This window comes from Penicillium daleae (assembly GCF_028827525.1).
Source record: "Penicillium daleae strain IBT 16125 chromosome Unknown utg000008l_segment0_segment0, whole genome shotgun sequence".
In the NCBI taxonomy this organism is placed as follows: domain Eukaryota; kingdom Fungi; phylum Ascomycota; class Eurotiomycetes; order Eurotiales; family Aspergillaceae; genus Penicillium; species Penicillium daleae.
This window is the reverse complement of record NW_026623156.1, coordinates 1,579,225-1,596,480: the sequence shown is the minus strand read 5'-3', so window position 1 is coordinate 1,596,480 and position 17,256 is coordinate 1,579,225. Positions and strand designations below refer to the sequence as shown.

The 17,256-nt window shown below is 48.3% G+C and overlaps 8 protein-coding genes across 8 annotated transcripts; 3 read left to right on the top strand and 5 right to left on the bottom strand.

Moving 5' to 3' along the window:
* Positions 1–709: 709 nt before the first annotated feature.
* On the bottom strand, positions 710–1,837 carry N7458_009211 (glycoside hydrolase family 88/105 protein; the record flags this gene model as incomplete). The annotated part of the gene is made up of 1 exon (XM_056912593.1): positions 710–1,837. The coding sequence occupies one exon, from the start codon at positions 1,835–1,837 to the stop codon at positions 710–712; it is 1,128 nt and encodes a 375-aa protein (XP_056761442.1).
* Positions 1,838–2,431: 594 nt separating this feature from the next.
* On the top strand, positions 2,432–4,217 carry N7458_009210 (2-ketogluconate transporter; the record flags this gene model as incomplete). Its single annotated transcript, XM_056912592.1, has 5 exons — positions 2,432–2,746; positions 2,797–3,074; positions 3,124–3,642; positions 3,705–3,916; positions 3,979–4,217. Coding segments are annotated over 5 exons (1,563 nt in total), but the record flags the coding sequence as incomplete, so codon positions are not given.
* Positions 4,218–4,493: 276 nt separating this feature from the next.
* On the top strand, positions 4,494–5,293 carry N7458_009209 (cupin domain-containing protein; the record flags this gene model as incomplete). Its single annotated transcript, XM_056912591.1, has 2 exons — positions 4,494–5,013; positions 5,064–5,293. Coding segments are annotated over 2 exons (750 nt in total), but the record flags the coding sequence as incomplete, so codon positions are not given.
* Positions 5,294–5,468: 175 nt separating this feature from the next.
* N7458_009208 (uncharacterized protein) lies at positions 5,469–6,616 on the bottom strand (the record flags this gene model as incomplete). Its single annotated transcript, XM_056912590.1, has 2 exons — positions 5,469–6,333; positions 6,471–6,616. 2 exons carry the CDS (start codon positions 6,614–6,616, stop codon positions 5,469–5,471), a joined length of 1,011 nt encoding a protein of 336 aa, XP_056761439.1.
* A 202-nt stretch (positions 6,617–6,818) lies between these two features.
* N7458_009207 (uncharacterized protein) lies at positions 6,819–9,440 on the bottom strand (the record flags this gene model as incomplete). The annotated part of the gene is made up of 1 exon (XM_056912589.1): positions 6,819–9,440. One exon carries the CDS (start codon positions 9,438–9,440, stop codon positions 6,819–6,821), a length of 2,622 nt encoding a protein of 873 aa, XP_056761438.1.
* A 354-nt stretch (positions 9,441–9,794) lies between these two features.
* N7458_009206 (uncharacterized protein) lies at positions 9,795–11,631 on the bottom strand (the record flags this gene model as incomplete). Its single annotated transcript, XM_056912588.1, has 6 exons — positions 9,795–9,824; positions 9,887–10,524; positions 10,586–10,884; positions 10,953–11,176; positions 11,233–11,286; positions 11,347–11,631. The coding sequence occupies 6 exons, from the start codon at positions 11,629–11,631 to the stop codon at positions 9,795–9,797; spliced, it is 1,530 nt and encodes a 509-aa protein (XP_056761437.1).
* Positions 11,632–12,325: 694 nt separating this feature from the next.
* On the top strand, positions 12,326–15,719 carry N7458_009205 (alpha-mannosidase; the record flags this gene model as incomplete). The annotated part of the gene is made up of 3 exons (XM_056912587.1): positions 12,326–12,471; positions 12,532–14,308; positions 14,367–15,719. 3 exons carry the CDS (start codon positions 12,326–12,328, stop codon positions 15,717–15,719), a joined length of 3,276 nt encoding a protein of 1,091 aa, XP_056761436.1.
* Positions 15,720–16,082: 363 nt separating this feature from the next.
* N7458_009204 (uncharacterized protein) lies at positions 16,083–16,896 on the bottom strand (the record flags this gene model as incomplete). Its single annotated transcript, XM_056912586.1, has 3 exons — positions 16,083–16,285; positions 16,367–16,481; positions 16,561–16,896. The coding sequence occupies 3 exons, from the start codon at positions 16,894–16,896 to the stop codon at positions 16,083–16,085; spliced, it is 654 nt and encodes a 217-aa protein (XP_056761435.1).
* Between the last annotated feature and the right edge of the window lie 360 nt (positions 16,897–17,256).

The window sequence follows — 17,256 nt, the reverse complement described above, 5'->3', positions numbered from 1 at the left end:
CAATCTTGATCTTGGTAGACCCGCCTTGAGTCATTCAGCTTCGCTTGTGAGTTTGAAAAATTAAAAACCCTTGTTCATTCTTTCGCCCTCTCCATAGTGCTAGACATCACGACGATATTCACTAACCCACATCTTTACCCCGCACAATCGATCCTACTTGGTCATACCAAATGCACGATTCGGTTGACACTACCCCGAAAAACATTACATATCGATACAGATAGCGATTTTGTAACAAGGAAAAGCAACATCTAAAAAAAAAGTACCCAATCGCTTTGGTGTTTCGGTCGACAGCCTTGCGTGCCCCAGTAAGAAGCCCCTGATTTGTGGACTTTGGCGCAATAACTCCATCCATTCAAGTGGCCCCCTTCCGAAAGCCGGCAGGTGATTGGCCAAGAGTTCAAAGCCAAGACAAGACGCGATAAGCCTTGCGCCCCAGAGCTTCTTGTTTTCTGTACATGCCAAGCTGAGACACGTAAATGAATCAGAGCTTTGACCTCGACGATCCCACGCCCCTGCCTTACATGACTCGATCGTACAGGAGTTCAATTGGGGTGATCAAGTTTTGGTGCTTACGAAGTGAGTGATTCTTTCACAATCTCGGAACTACTGCAGCTTGAACCTTTTCAGCGGAGGGAAGATGTTTTCTATAGCAAATCATATTATTGTCTTCGAAGTTCATGCGATTTCCTAGCCGAAAGAAGATCGACTAGATGTATGTTCTCAGATATTCTCCCAGAGCCATCATGGCCATGGCTTGCCCGTAAGGCATAGCCGTGACAGCAATCTTGCGGTAATGATCAAGTGTGTCCCCCATGCCCGTTCCGAAGCTAGTATTCTGTAGTTCACCATTCTCATCAATCGAGTCCAGCACAGCACCGATGGCCTTTTCTGCCGTCGCCCTGTATTGCTCGCCAATATAGCGCTTGCGAATACCCTTCAAAATACCAAACGCAAATCCAGCCGTTGCCGAGGCCTCGATGTATGAACCGTCGTCTTTCTGATCGAGCAAAGTTCGCCAATAGCCAGACGGCTCTTGCAATCGCTGGAGAGCCTCGCATTGAGCATCCAGGGTATCCTCGAGATAGGAGCGAAGCGGGTCTGTCAGGGAGAGCTCCATGAGTTCGATGATTTCGGGGATCACAATGGTGATCCAACTATTCCCACGGGCCCAGAGCGCACCAGCGAAGTTGTGCCCGCCTTCTTCGAAAGTCCAACCGTGATAGAACAGACCAGTCTTCCGATCGCACAGATATTTGATATGGATCAGTAATTGCTTTTTAGCTTCGAGGATGTAATGTTCGCGCCCGAGCAATTTGCCAATTTTCACAAGCGGGAGAACAGTCATCATCAGTGTATCATCCCAAAGTTGTTGTCTGTGTTCCATGGCATATGTTTTGTGTTGCATACCATCGTAGCGCGTACGTGGCAGCCCGTGCATGGCCCATTCGGCCCAGGTATCCAGCCAAGGAAGATAGGTAGGGTTTTTGGTTTTCTCATACACGTAGGCTAGAGTGAGAAAGACTGCCATGGTGTTGATATTTTTGGTAGTACCACCCTCCGCAAAGCGTGATGCGAACCAGTCTTCAATGACCTTGAGAAGAGACGCATCTCCAGTCAATTCATAGTATTTCCAGATCCCATAAAGGCCGATGCCATGAGTCCATTCCCAACCGTTCCATGATTTTGTGTCAATCACGCGACCGTCCGATAAATGAAGCAGGAATCGTCCGGTTTCGTCTTTGATATTAATTAAGTTTTGAATGAGGCTGTTGATGGTAGCGTTGATGTCTGATGCGCTTGGTCGATTGACCGCGGAGATTTCTTGGGTAGACATGGCGAGGCGTTCTAATGGCGACCCGCAAGAGACAGAGGGAGCAAGGATAGAATATTGTTATCTCAGTTGAATTGAGGGATGGTAAGTATCGAAATTTATTGGTGCATTGGTTTTGCCTGTCTTACAATTCCATCTACCCTCCTCGCATATCTTTGTCCCGATTTTTTTGAACCTTTGACGACTCGGGGAGCAATGTACCGAGTAAAAAGACCAAGATAGACCGAGGAAGTGCTAAATCCGATGATGGAATAGCCAGGCTTCGGTTGCGAAGCGAGTCCTTATGACTTTCTTTGCCTAGTCGACGATTTCTCCGTCTTGGCAAATCTTCATCGGGTTCTGTCAATCCGGGGAGTACAACGCGGGGTTAAGCTCCAACCAAGCCTTACATGTGGGGTTGCTATAGAGCATGTGGAGAGGTACTCATGTCTACTCTGTGGGCTAAATATCAATCCAGCGGTCGGGTGGTGGACGGAAGCTATATAGAGACCACACAGCTCTGCCCCTTGATGGTTCTCCGTCATAAAGTCACTCGAGGAGGCTCACATTTCATTCTGATATATCAATCTTTCGTTTATCCTCATCCTGGGTTCAGCATATGCCAACATGGGGGATTCCCAGGAAAAAGATGTGAAGGCTTCGACTCACCTTGAGCAACAGGTTACTACAGATGTGGAAGACTTGAAGTCAGCGCAGGTTGGAGATCGTGTTGACCACGAGGTCCAGAAGTATGCTGGCCTGGGACGAGTCGAGGTCGACGAACCTACATCTCGTCGTCTGAAACGGTTGATTGATCGCCGAGTTCTTACCATCATGGTCTTCACATACCTTGTACAGGCTCTGGACAAGGGAACTCTCAGTTTCACGAGTATCATGGGTATACTTGATGATGCTCACCTCCACGGTACTGAGGTAGGTTAAAATTTTGATCCTTGCACGTGGAATTTGCTGACGTGGAACAGTATGCTTGGCTTTCGACCTGCGTATACCTTTCGATCTTGGTGGTTGAGTACCCCACCAACTGGATTATTCAACGGGTTCCCATCGCAAAATACCTTGGTTGTAATATCATTATATGGGGCGCGGTCTTGGCGCTTCATTCGACGGTCAAGAGTTTTGGAGGTCTCTTGGCGTGTCGAATTCTACTAGGCATTTTCGAAGCTTGCGCTCAACCAACCTTTGTTCGACTTTCAGGCATGTGGTACAAACGTGAGGAACAGGCACAAACGGTCACTTTCTGGTAGGCTATTCCTCATGATCTATATTTTCGACCTACTAATTAGTTTCAGGTACATGATGAATGGATTGCAGCAGATGATCGGTGGACTCCTTGCCTACCTATTTAGCCTGATTGGTTCCGACAAAGTTATCAAATCTTGGCAAGCATTGTTCATCACATATGGATGCTTTTCGGTGCTTTTCGGAGTATTCGTGTTGCTCTTCATGCCCGATTCCCCCATGACAGCAAAATGTTTCTCCGAGGAGGACAAGAGACTGATGGTAGAACGAGTCCGAGATAATCGAACGGGTATCCAAAACAAGAAGTTCCGAAAATACCAGGTTATTGAGGCCTTGAAAGACCCTCAAATGTGGTGCTACTGTGGAATCCAACTGTTCACAACTTTGCCGACTAGTGGACTTGGAACATTTGCCAATATCATCATCAAAGGCTTCCACTTTACAACTCTCCAGACCCAGCTCCTCTCTATGGTCCTGGGCGCATACATCATCTTTGTCCTGTTAAGTTCAATGTGGCTTGTCAAGAAGACCAACCAAAACCTAATTATCATGGCAGCTTATTGCATTCCGTGAGTTGAGCATACAATCGAGTGTGGCTTTCGCATTTACTGATATCAATTTCCATCACCAGGTCCTTCATTGGCACTATTGTTCTAATGACTGTGCAGAATACGACGACAGCCACAAAAGCCGGCTTGCTTTTGAGCTACTACATCACACTCTCATTCTGGGCAGCACAGACTCTTACTCTCTCAATGATCTCCCGGAATATTGCCGGTCAAACCAAGAAGTCGACGGTCATTGCTGCCAATTTCATTGCCTGGGCTACGGGTAACGCGATAGGTAGGATAGTGCTCAGTTGCATATTCAAGCCAACATTCTGTAGCTAACATAACATGCACCAGGTCCCCAAATTTTCTTGACTCGGGATGCGCCTCGCTATTTCACCGCGTTCAGCATTCATCTCGGATGTTATACCCTCCTGGAGCTCGTCTTGCTATATTTGCGATTCCACCTTAAGCGACAAAATGACAAGAAAGACCAGCAAGCTGCTGAAGGGTTGGCATCTGAAGAAACTACCAATCTTGAAGGATTCGAAGATCTGACAGATCGGGAGAACCTGAGATTCCGCTATGTTTACTGAAGTTGTGACCTGTTATCTTGGAGAAATTGATTGTTGATTGTGCGCCTAACGCGTCGGCTTTTTGCTGGGCGATTGCACTGACATGACTCTTATCTCCGAGACCGAAGATCATACATGGGATTTAGATACCTCAAGTAACATTTGAATTTGCTCGTACAGCGAGCAGCGAATGAGATATGTCATGTATTCCGGAAACATCTGCATTACATCCTACATTCAAGGTTAAAACGCTGAAATTATGTGCGCTGAGACCATGAATAAATAATAGGGTTGTAGTATTTCCCGAGGCGCGCCCGTCACAACCAACAGAAAGTCCGGTGGCTGGCCCCTCGACTCCCTTGCACCTGCACTTCTTCGACCTCGCGCTCTCAAGAAGTTTGTGGTTACGTCCAAGCAAAGAATGCTTTCCTTTCTAGCGAAAAAGGTTCCACGCACCATAACTGCGAGCCAGAACCCCGTGGTCTTCGATGGGGGCGGTCTTTCATCGAGTTCAAGGCTCCGACCGACCGATATTTAGTGATCAATCGCTGGCCACCCAGTTCAAGTGATGCAAACAGAAACATTGCTTTACGACCACCACTTCACTGGCATCGGCACCAGACAGAGACATTCCATGTGCTAGAGGGAACGGCCGAGTTCCTCTGCGATGGTCAAAAGATAATCAAAAAAGCGGGCGATTTGATCACAATACCAACCAAGGCGATCCATACTTTTCACAATCTTAGCGAGACACATGAGTTGCTGATTGAGTTCGTCCTTGAACCGCAATGGCGCGAGCGAGATGAGTCGTTCTTCCGTACGTCAACCTTGGCAGCTCGCACAAATTCCTTCTGACTGGATGACCAGGGAACGTACAATCTTATCGAGATGACTGCCGCAAAGCTGGTATCCCACGAAGTTTGCCGCAGGTCCTACTCTTCAACTGGGTCGGTGGAGTCGTTCTTGCTCTGCCAGGGCCTGCAATAATTGCGAAGCCTCTAGGTGTAGTCTTGAATTTCTTCGGTGGGCTCTTGCTGGGAAAATATGTCTTGGGATATAAAGAATCTTACCCTGAATACTATAAAGCACGGGTCTAGATGGTGAAGCGCAGGGTTATGCGTATGGTGGCCCAGGAATCTTGGTAATCAGAAGATCAGATCTACAGAGGGTTATTTCTATGAGTCTACATAGCAAGGAACGATGGAAGGCTGATCGAATGTAAACCGTCTTGTTCCAGGGCCATCATCTCGAAAGTTTGTCTCCAGTAAAATTCTAGACTAGATGGACCTGCACATCATTGAGCAATATATCTCTCAATATTGACGTATCAGTGCCCTGAACAATAGATAGCGCCATCTTTGATGCCCGTAACATTGCCACAAGCGCAAAAAGTTTCTCAGCTGGGCTGAGACCTTCCACCTTCCACCCTAGAGTATCGAGAAGATTCTCGGCTATTTGCTGGACAATTTGCTGGCCACCATCAATCGCAGTCCGTTCAAGATTCTCAAACTCGAATTTAAAGCTTTCCATAGTCCGTTCAATAAGTTTGGGCATGGTGTAAAGCAGATCGCCAACTCCGACCACTACAATGTTAGGATCAGAGGGTGGACCATGTCCACATATTTCGGGTTGTCGACCACAGTAAGAAAGCCAAGAGTCGATAGCCATCAGCTCTGTTAGCCGAGAGCGAAGATTTGCGGCATCGGAGGGCTGATGACGATCAACTTGAAAGCCATAATGACGGAGAAGCTCAATCTGAAAAAGCGGCGCCCGAAATGCAGAGAAGAATGCCGTGCTGTAACAACCACTTATCACAGTGCCATGATGGTGATTTGCGCTGACTCCATAGGGAGGAAATGTTGATAGATTACTTTTCATCCAATCCAGGCCACGGGGGTGACAAGATTTGTCGAGATAGACTGGTTGGGAGTAGTCCGTGAGGATCCCGATTGCTTCGAGAATAACCGTAATTGCTCCAACGCAGAATTCTGTCGAGAACTGGGACGTCCACGGGGTCGCTACATATCCAGGAACCACATCGATCTGGCATACCCAGAACCAACTCATCTTTCCTATTATGTTTCGACTGCTGGTGGGGAGCGAAATATCTTCCTCAATTTTGCCGTCATCATCTGAGCTATTCCATAAATCATGTCCCTTTGATCGGTGTCGCCGAGGGTATACACCGTATACATTGGACCCAAAGACCGATTCGGGTACTTCTATCTCGGGTTCGGATATCTCAGAATCATAATAACCATTGTTAAGACGAACTGAAACGTTTCGTCGCCGAGATGGACGTCTGGACCCTGGTGCTGAGGCCCAATCTTGGAAAATTCCGTTGTTTTGATTTCTCCAATTCCCAGTTGGGCGACTTCTTGGCGGCGAATGAGAGCGGACAACCGACTTTCCATGGTCATCGACGGTTCTTAATTGACTAAAGGTTTCGAACTTCTGGGATGTGGTTTCTCTGGAATCACTGCGGTTGTTGGTTCGTGGTACTGAAAAACTCTGGCGCGGTTCTGGAGACAAGCTGCCATCTCGCTTGCGACGACGACCTCGTGACTCTCCAATCCGAGCTTTTCTCCGGGGACTGCCAGACGAGCTGTTGAATGCTTTTTTCTAGCTTCTATTGATCGTAATGAGCTGCGTGAACCATGAATTGCGTGGCATGAACTGACCTCGAATTTCTTGTGTCGTGGAAGCATATTCTTGTATCTCTTCCTTTTGCAAAACTCGGAGAACAACGACATAATCTGTTCCCTCTTCGAATCTTTCATTTCTAGTCTCCAAAGCGGCCGGGCTAACCAGCCTCCGGTCAATCTTAGTCCATCGTGCTCCTGATGGAATTCCCTTGAGACTGGTGTTTCTGAGAGGAGCAACGCCTTCGCGAACTGGGTTCGGTTCTTCCGGGAACTTCTCTTTGGGAGGCTTAAGAATTCCCTTAGTGGGTTCAATAGGGTCAGGTTGATTGATTGATGGCTCCTTTCTGGAGGAAATCCTGGGCTCGCCCGACGATGACAGCCTCTCAGTCTCACTGGCATTTCCATTACTGCCGGAGGACGAATCATTGAGATGAATTTCAGGGCCAAATCCAACTCGAGTATATGATGGATTCTGAGCTGAATTCTGTGATGTTGGGCTTTCGCTGACTTCCAACATAGAATACGTTCTAATCCCGGAGTTGCCTGATACAACGGTATCACCATACTCAACATCTCGCCTAGCAGGAGGTCGAGAACGAACATGAGAGCTTGACCGAGTCTGGGGCTCCCCGGTGCGACCCGCCTGTCTCGACTCGGATGAGTTATCTCGTGAATGAATCTTTGCGTCATAAATGGCAGAGGTTATCGGTTTCCGACTATGGTGCCCTCTTGGCGAATAGTACCCACTGAGGCTTGAGTAGCGAGCGACGCTAGTAGGTGTTGGTGCCCACTGAGCTCCGCTGTCAATGGTTCTGCGGGATCTAATCAAATCAGAGCTTCTGTACGGATTGCCAGGCGAAAGACTTCTGAAAGATCTGCTGTACGAGAGAGTCCGATTTTGCTTACGGCTTTCACGATCCAGTTGTCTCTGTCGGACAATATCACGCCACTTCTGTGCATAGAACGCGGCTCTTTGCTGTCCAGATTCGGTTCTGGAGCGAGCCCACGTTTTTAGAACCATCTTGGCTAGATTTTCCTTGGCCTCGTTGAGCTCGGCGACTTCCTGGCCTTCGTCATCGTACCAACCTATCAAGCGCGGTCCATGCCGGGGCTCATCTTTAGGGATGTCTTTTTCATGCATCATTGCTCGCTTCTGGTCGATGTAATCTTTGATGAACCACCGTGGTTGGAGAGCGGCACCTTTGTCATGAGTATGGGAATTCGAAAGAAATTGACCGTGTGGGAAATCTCGGTTTGGTGCGCGAAACCGGCCTTGATGGGCATGAGGACCTTCCAGGGCTTCTGGGCTGAGGTTTCCTGCCTCAACTTCGGTTTCAACATTCTCCGATGGAGTAATTGAATCTGATTTTGTCTTCCTTTGCAGCATCGCTGTCCATAGTCGGACCCATATTGCCCGCTTCGTTCCCGAGATATCTTTGAGAATTTCATGTTTCTCTTTTCTCCTTCTTCCCAAATGCCGTGACCTCGCGTTTTGCGCTTGATTGGTATTTGAAACATTGTTGTCAATATACCACTCTCCATCAGACCGAGTCCAAAGTGTGTGATATTCTTGACATAATGATGATGCCACTGGAGTCGCTGGAGTACTCTTATGCGGAGCCATGTCATGGCTTGTTGCCTGACTTGATCCGGCAGTCGTAGAAGCTAAGCTCGACCGGCGACGAAACCCGTACAACGAAGCGGGTGGTGGTGAACGATTGCGATTGACGGGTACCATTGCGCGTTCTCGAAGGGGTTTTGCCCAGATCGCCTCATCTCTCTCTATCTGCATCCTGTCTTGCCGAGTGTAACGATGTCCGGCAACCACTACCTCGTCCCAAATTCGTGCCATCCAAGGAGGGTTGACTGTGCCGTTTTCAAGCTGCAAATCCCTAATCTCGTCTACAGACAGATTTCGTGGACTGAAGTGTAGAAGTGGTCCCAGGAGAGGGTGTTGAGATGTGGTAATTGTGCCGACGAGTCCTTGCATCGAGATTGTTTTTGACTCAAATGATGCCTGGGTGCATTTCATGCCAGTCATGAGCCCCATGACTACAATGTCACGCATCGACATTTGTATTGGCACATTTGGGAGATCCGGAGGACAACGGTCGGCATCTGCTTTGATCAAATCGAGCACCATTGATCTCCCAGTTGATGGTTGAACGGCTCGACAGAATGAGACCCATGACGCTTCCCCAGCCGCAAAGGAAACAGATGACCGGCCAGCCCGCCAGAAACTGGGACATTTGTGGTATCTATCATCTTCTTCGCCATCGAGCCCAAGGAGGCCAAGGTCTGGTAAATTCTGAGACCCTTTCGCGTAGGATGGAATATGCGGCAGTTTTCCTGGCCACAGTTCCTTCCGGAGACTAATTTGAGGAATATAATACACAACGCGGAATCTGAGCTGGCTCATTTGCCAGACTCTTTGTCCATGACCCGGCATTTTGCCATATACGACCGAGTCGCATAACCGGATAAGCTGTCCGGTGAGAAAGTACTGCTGTATTGCTTGTGTGATGGCCACCAGCATGGCAAGGATCGCGACCACGAGTGCCGCGATCGTGGCAGCCGTGGACGCGTCGAGTCCTGCCATACTGCGCTAGATATCCATCACCACGGATTTTTGCAAACAAACGCTTGTATTTTGACCTTGCTCGCTCCTCGACTTCATACCCCGCTTGAGGGGTGGCTTGGAAATCTCCTGAATGGATGACTAAAGATGCCATGGGGCCAAAAGATGGGGTAACAAGGAACCTGAATGTTGTCTACTATGATAAAACTTTTATTATAGAAGAGGACTCAATAATATGGGAACAATTCCCTTTGAGTCCTTTGGTGTTGGAATTGAGTTGACGGGATAAACAATTTTTCAAATTTATTTTATAAATGCCTCCCCATGGTCCTCAGATTGAGCCTACACATTTTTGTGCGTTGCGTCCCGTTACTATCAGTAGATGTAACGGAAGTTCGGGTTCTCCTAAAAGAATAGTTAGCTTGGTCCATATTCTTTGACAAAGAACAAAGTCGGCAGGCCCTTACCCGGTCAGTAATATCTTCGAACGAGTGAGCAAATGCTGTGTCGGCGGCCACCTCTCCTTGCTCAACTTTCCGGTCGCGTTTCTTGTTTTCAGTGATGTACCAAGTGCGTAGCGAAAGGAGAACAACCTCCAAGAGCACAAAACAACCCAACACCGCTGCCAGTGCTGGGAAATAGCGTGGCGCATCCTTTGACTGGAAGGTCTGCGGACCAATAGCATTTCCGACAGCCCAAAAAACGAAATTGCAGGCGATGACTATACTCTTTTTGGTCTGACCGGCAACATTACGTGTCACGATGGAAAGGGCGAGACCAGCACATCCCCAGTAAGCGATCATGATATAGTAAGCGAAAAGAAGGCCGACACGCTTGTCGTGCGAAAAGGGAACAGTTAAAAGGACGATGACGCCGGCGATTGTAGGTACGATCGAGGCCATCATGACGAATATGGTCTGCTTGTAACGTCTTTCAATCCAGACAGCACTCAGCATGGCCGTGAGTTGGACGACACCGGAGACCATCTGAAGCAGCTGGGTTTGCCAAGTGGTGAAGCCGAATGACTTGACAATAATGTTGTTGAATGCACCGAGTCCACCAGAGGGAATAGTGAGCAAAAGCTGGATAAGTGCGATGGCATAAACTTCGTGACATTAGCAAACCGTCCGTAAATTGCGAGAGAAAGAAATAGCTCAAAGACTAACCTTGGGGATCCTTGACAACTTCCCACGCCTGTTCCTTGCGGAATTTGCGATTTTGCAAGCCGGTACGGTTGCGACGTACACGTTCGACCATAAGATGCTTGTCACTCTCAGTAAAGCAGTGTGCTCTCATGGGAGAGTCAGGCATCCACCAGCCAACAAATGCACCCCAGAAGACTGTCATGATACCATATGCCATGAAAAGAGCTTGCCACGAGCTGATCGGAGAAGTGCTCGGAATGAACGAGAAACAGAATGCCAAAAGGCCACCGAGAATTTGATTCAATCCATTCATCATGAACCTTCAATGAGTGTCAGCAATGTGAAGCGTAATACGCGAGTTTCACACTATGAGCGAAGATAAACATACCAGAATGTGACAGCTCCACCCTGCTCCTCTCGTGTGTACCAGATAGACGACAACAAAGTGAACGCTGGTTGGCTGACAGCTTCAAACACACCTAGGAAGGCTCGAAGCGCAATAAGGCCTTTGAAATTCTTCATTGCAGCCTGAAGAGAAAGGGTCACACCCCACAATATAATATTACCCGATAGCCACTTGGCAATCGGGACTCGCTGGATGATCCAATTTTCCTGCCGAGCAATGAGAAAAATATCCAACTTTCACACATCCACGTACATATACATACCGGAAATTCCACTACTAAAATGATCATGTATAGGATCGTCGTCATCCACGAGTACTGTTGAGAGGTTTCACGGTTATTATAGGCCAACATAGGGGTATATACGCTTCAACTGACCTGTTGGCCCACCAAGTGGGCATCTTCTTGAATTCCCATAATCGACGCATAAGACATGGTTCCTTTGTCCAAAGTCTGGATGAGGTAGGTGACAACCATGACTACCATCACACGCTTATCAATCAATTTTTTGAGCCGACGATTCGTGGCTTCATCGACCTCCACAATCGTCGCGTTTGCATACTCGGCAACTTCACGATCGATGAGGTCGTAGTTCATCTGCTCCTTCACCACATCCATCTCCACGACCTCTGGGGCCTCGTTTATCTCACTGGTTTTAGTCATGGCAGTTGGCGTTCAATTCTTTCTTGGCTGCGTGGAGAGAACAGGTCTTGATCCGCGAAACTGCGACTTAAAATACCCACGGACCCGGCTACTGCTTTTATTTATCTTTCCACATCTCGCGCTAGGCATACCGGCACCAGCCATCCGTCATTCTTCTTCCGTTGTTCTTGTTGGCTCCAGCGCAATGTTTCCACCCCCACGCTCGTCTTTGTGGGGAGGCGGGGAAGCTCTAAAACGATCTGGGGTCAGCCTGCGCCAAGCCTGCGACGCGTCGGTTGGGATTTAAGCGCTTGTTTCTCCGTTCATGATTGGATCGCTCCCTCCAAAACGTGCTCCTTCCCAGTCAAGTGACCAGCCTCGTGGTGCTGAATTTATCCGATTGGTGGCCCTGCTCGCTTATATTGACTCTTTTGCCTGCCTGACGGAATTCACAGTCCGATCAGCGAATCGGCAAATTAACAACGATAATCTTTTCCATATCCTTGATGATTTTTGCGCCAGGAGCGTGTTGGTCCTTACCTATACTGGACCCAGGGCTTCGATCCGGCTGATAATTTCGGATTCAGGTACCCGAGCACGGCGAAGTGGGTAAACCTCGGTGAAATTGTCCGTCGCGGCGGTTATCATATGCAACTCAAGTTTATGAGTGATCCCACTTCAATCTTTCAATCCCAACTTCCACACTCATTAAACCATGTGTTCTAACGAGATTGACGCATCCTCGCCTTCATATCCACTCCGAGCTCCAAAGCCGGTAGGGAAGCGCATTGCGCGCCTCGACAAGGACCGTCTTGGGCAACTGTATTCTCCAGGGCAATGGGAGAAAGTCAATCTTCTAGCGTGCGTAAAAGGGCTGAGAAGTTCCTAGATTCAGACGGACTGGCTAATATGAATGTATAGTATGCTAAATGAAGGCGTTTTCTCTGGCCCTCCGCATGTCAATCTCTCAGTGTGGCATGCTCCAGGAACCACTCGCCCTGCTTTCGAGGAAGCAACAAACCCATCAAATGATTATCAAGAAACAACCTTGGATCAAGAATTTGGACCCTCATGGTCCACTCACTGGTTCAAAGTTCATATCCAGCTTCCTGTGGCAATTTGTGGCAAAAAACATGTCGAGTTACACTGGGACTGCAACAATGAAGCTACCGTTTGGACAGAGGACGGCATGCCTCTACAAGGCCTCACCGGCCGAGGAGAGCGTATCGAGTGGATCATTCCCGAGTCTTTCAAGGACGGCAAAAAACATCTCATATATATCGAAATGGCCTGCAATGGCATGTTTGGAAATGGCCCAGGCCGACCGATCTTCAAGAACAACCCTGGCGGTGATTCCATTCAACCACCGGATCAAAATAAATATTTTTCTTTGTCCAAGGCGGAGATTGTTGCTGTGAATTGGAACGCCAGGATGCTCTACGTGGACATTATCACCATCCACGACGCTGCTACCGTTTTACCAGATGAATCTTGGCAGCAGCATAAAGCATTGAGTGTAGGTACTAAGATGATCAACACTTTCAAACTTGGCGACAATGAATCGATCATCCGGTGTCGAAAGATGGCCGAGGAATTCCTTGGGCCAAAGGTCAGCTCCAGCGACGTTTACTCAGCCAGTCCTCAGCAAGGCGCTGATGTTTTCGCGATTGGACATTGCCACATAGATACATGTTGGTTATGGCCTTGGGCGGAAACCAAGAGAAAGGTCGCGCGGTCATGGCTCAATCAATGCGACTTGATGGATCGGTACCCAGAGTTAACATTTGCATGCTCACAAGCTCAGCAATTCCAGTGGCTCAAGGAAGAATATCCCCATGCTTTTGAGCGCGTGAAACAAAAGGTTCAGTCTGGGCAGTTTCAGCCGATCGGTGGCTGCTGGGTCGAACACGACACAAATCTGCCAAATGGAGAGTCGCTTGTGCGGCAGTTCCTATATGGGCAGCGATTCTTTGAAGCAAATTTCGGCTCTCGCAGCCGTGTACTCTGGCTACCAGACTCATTTGGATTTTCTGCCCAGCTTCCACAACTGTCCAGACAAGCCGGAATGCCGCATTTTTTGACTCAAAAAATATGCTTCAACAATATCAATCAATTTCCCCATACCACTTTTAACTGGGTCTCTCTTGACGGAAGCCAGGTCCTTTGCCATATGCCACCCGTGCGAACCTACACTGCTGAAGGCACTGTTGCTGATGTCCAGCGGTGTCTCACCAACCATCTATCCATGGACCAGGATCACACGTCCCTCATGGCATTTGGAAAAGGCGACGGTGGTGGTGGTCCAACCTGGCAACACCTGGAGCGACTCAGACGATGCCGTGGTGTCTCAGATACAGTCGGTCTACTTCCTCGAGTGCATGTCGGTGGCTCCGCAGACGAATTCTTCGAGAGACTAGAGCGCAAGGCTGACTTGCTTCCGACCTGGAACGGTGATCTGTACTTTGAACTGCATCGTGGCACTTATACCACCCAGTCCAGTACTAAGAGAAATAACCGAAAAGCGGAGTTCATGATGCGAGATATTGAGCTCCTCGCAACAGTTGTGTCTTTAGCGGATAGCTCTTACAAATACCCAAAGGCAGAGATTGACCGAATGTGGCACAGCATTCTGCTATGTCAATTTCATGACTGCCTCCCAGGAACCGCGATTCGGATGTGCTACGATGACTCGGACCAGGTACGTGACTACTACGCACATGTTGACCTTGAAATTTGAACTGATAGGATGCAATCAGGTGTACGAGAAGGTTTTCAAGACAGGCGAGAATATTCTTCTAGCCCTCTACCAGTGTCTCAATCTGGAGTTATCGGGGGCTAATTCACCAGACGCTGGACACATGGTTGCTCTCAACACACTTCCCTGGAATCGTACGGAAATCATTGACTCCTCGGAAAACTCCTGTCTATTAGCTTCGGGCAATGGAAGTCTAGTTGCCCTTGAAAGAGTCTTCCCAACGTCGAAGGAAAGGCCCGTCACAGTTCAAGAGGTCTCCACCGGCGTTTTCACGCTCCAGAATGAGCATTTATCTCTCACTGTTGAAAAAGGCTGTATCATCTCGCTGTACGATCGCAAAGCAGACCGCGAGATTATCCCACATGGTGAAAAGGCCAATCAATTCGTCATTTTCGACGATAAGCCAATTTATTGGCAAGCTTGGGACGTAGAAGTCTACCACTTGGACACGCGAGAGGAGCTAGCAAGCTCAGGTACTTCTATTACCGAAGATACGTATCACCGTGTGAGCGTGACTACCGAGACCAAGATCAGCAACAAAAGCTCCATGCGGGTTACCATCTCATTAGCGGCGACATTCGAGGAGAGTGACTCGCCTTGCGTCGAATGCACCGCAGACATCGATTGGCACGAGGAGATGAAGTTCCTCAAAGTTGAATTTCCAGTCAACATTCGCAATACGGAAGCAGCATATGAGACACAATATGGAGTTATCAAGCGTCCAACGCACTACAACACGTCATGGGATATGGCCAAGTTTGAGGTCTGCTGTCATAAATTCGCCGATCTGTCTGAACATGGATATGGTGTTTCGATTCTAAACGACAGCAAATACGGGTTCGCAACAGTCGGTAATGTCATGCGACTATCTCTCCTGCGATCGCCCAAAGCGCCTGATGACACAGCCGACATGGGCAAACATACTATCCGGTGGGCCATTATGCCACATGAAGGTGGACTGGGCCCGAGAACAGTCCGAGCGGCATTCAACTTCAACAACCCTCTGAAGCTCCTCGTTGCTAAATCGGCGACTCCCATGTTGAGTCAGTATCCTGTGACATTGGAAGGCGATGAGAGTCTTGTATTGGACACCATCAAGCGCGGAGAGGATGATGAAGACATCAGTACCGGAGAATTGCCTACACGGAAGGGGCGAAGTGTCATACTCCGGATCTACGATTCCCTTGGTGGCAGATCTCGGGGAACCGTACAAACCATATGGAACGTCAGTAAAGTCTTCAAGACAAATCTGCTTGAAGATGACGAAGAAGAGATTTCTGTTCAGTCCGGAGCATTCAAAATTGACTTGGGCCCATTCCAGGTCGGCACATATCGTCTCTGCTTAGCTGATTAGGTAGCATGACCCATGTCTTTCGTTGTTCTCCACTCTGAGCTAGATAGAATTTAACTTAGAATACTCATTGCGCTGTTTACATTGATGTGGCTCTTCAGTATGACGTTGCAGTGCTTGGGTTGATCTTGACTGGCCATTGCAGGTTTAGAATTCACCAAGCCTCGAGATATAAGCTTCCGATCGGGGACGGTGGTAATTAAAGTAGGCTAAAAATATAGTTCAAAACGTAGAGCAGCTGATTACATTCACCAAACTTCACTAAGGCAGTCCTGATACTACGAAGCTGAAAGAGATTATATTTAACTCATTCAATGTAATGATAATCTATGTGCAGCGCTAAAACCACATCCTGTTCTATAATGCTTATTTGCCGAAGACCTTGAAGCGGTTTTCAAGAGGCTCAAAGGTCTTCTCGCCGGGCTCAGATGTAGGGAGACCGAAGACCAGCTGAGCATCCAACTTCCAAGAGGCGGGCAGGTTCCAGGTCTTAGCAATCTGCTCGTCAACCAGGGGGCTGTAGTGCTGGAGGTTGGCACCAAAGCCCTCAGACTCGAGAGCGAGCCAGACTGCAAATTCAAGCGTTAGATTCGTTTTTACCTTATTTAAAACTCTTTATTCCAAATTTCATGGATTAGTGTAAAGCTTACCAAGGTACTGAGACATAGCGTTAGACTCCAGTGCAAATGGATCGAACTTGTCGGCATAAATGGCGAACTTCTCCTTGATGGGAGCGAGAGAATCGTAGTCAACGAAGAAGAGAACCTATCGTGTACAAGTTAGAAATCATATTCAATATTAAGCCTGGAATTGACGTCAGTTTGTCAGTGCAAATTATACGTACAGTGCCATAAGCGGCGCGGAAGGCATTAAGCTTGGGTTTCGTCTGGTTCTCGAACATGTCTTTGGTGACATGTCCAGCGGCAACCAGACCCTCCATTGCACTGATGGCAATGTCCCAGACCTTCTGGTGCTCCTCCTTCAGGAGAAGTACAACACGGGAGGTCTGGGTGTTGAAAGAGCTTGGGACGTGGAGGACGGAGTCCTGAACGATACGCTGAATGGCATCATCGGAGATGGGGCTCTCCGCCTTCAGACCATAGTAAGTCCGACGGGCCTTGACAACCTCCAGGAGAGTGGAGGTAGCAGGGTTCTTGAATTCAGCATTAATGGAGCCCATTGTGGTGGAATTATGACGGGGTGATGAGATTGACCTGATCTATCGGAGAGGATGAAGTTGTTATAAATACATGGCGCCCATGGGGTTTATATAAAATATAGATCAAACTCTTCAGCGAACCTGACCGTGCAAGCACGTACCACTGAAGGTTCATTCGTTGTTATCGTGCGCGAATTATCTCTGCGCGGTTCCGCCATTCACTGGATTGTGCCAATGGCTGCCACGGATGCTCGGGTCCCGATACTCCGATAGGCCCCGCTGACACAGGATAGTGTTCCTTTGGATGTCCAATCACAGGCGTGGTTACGCCGGATCTCTGAGCTTCCTAATTGCCGAGGCGTATGTAAGCGGAAATAGGGC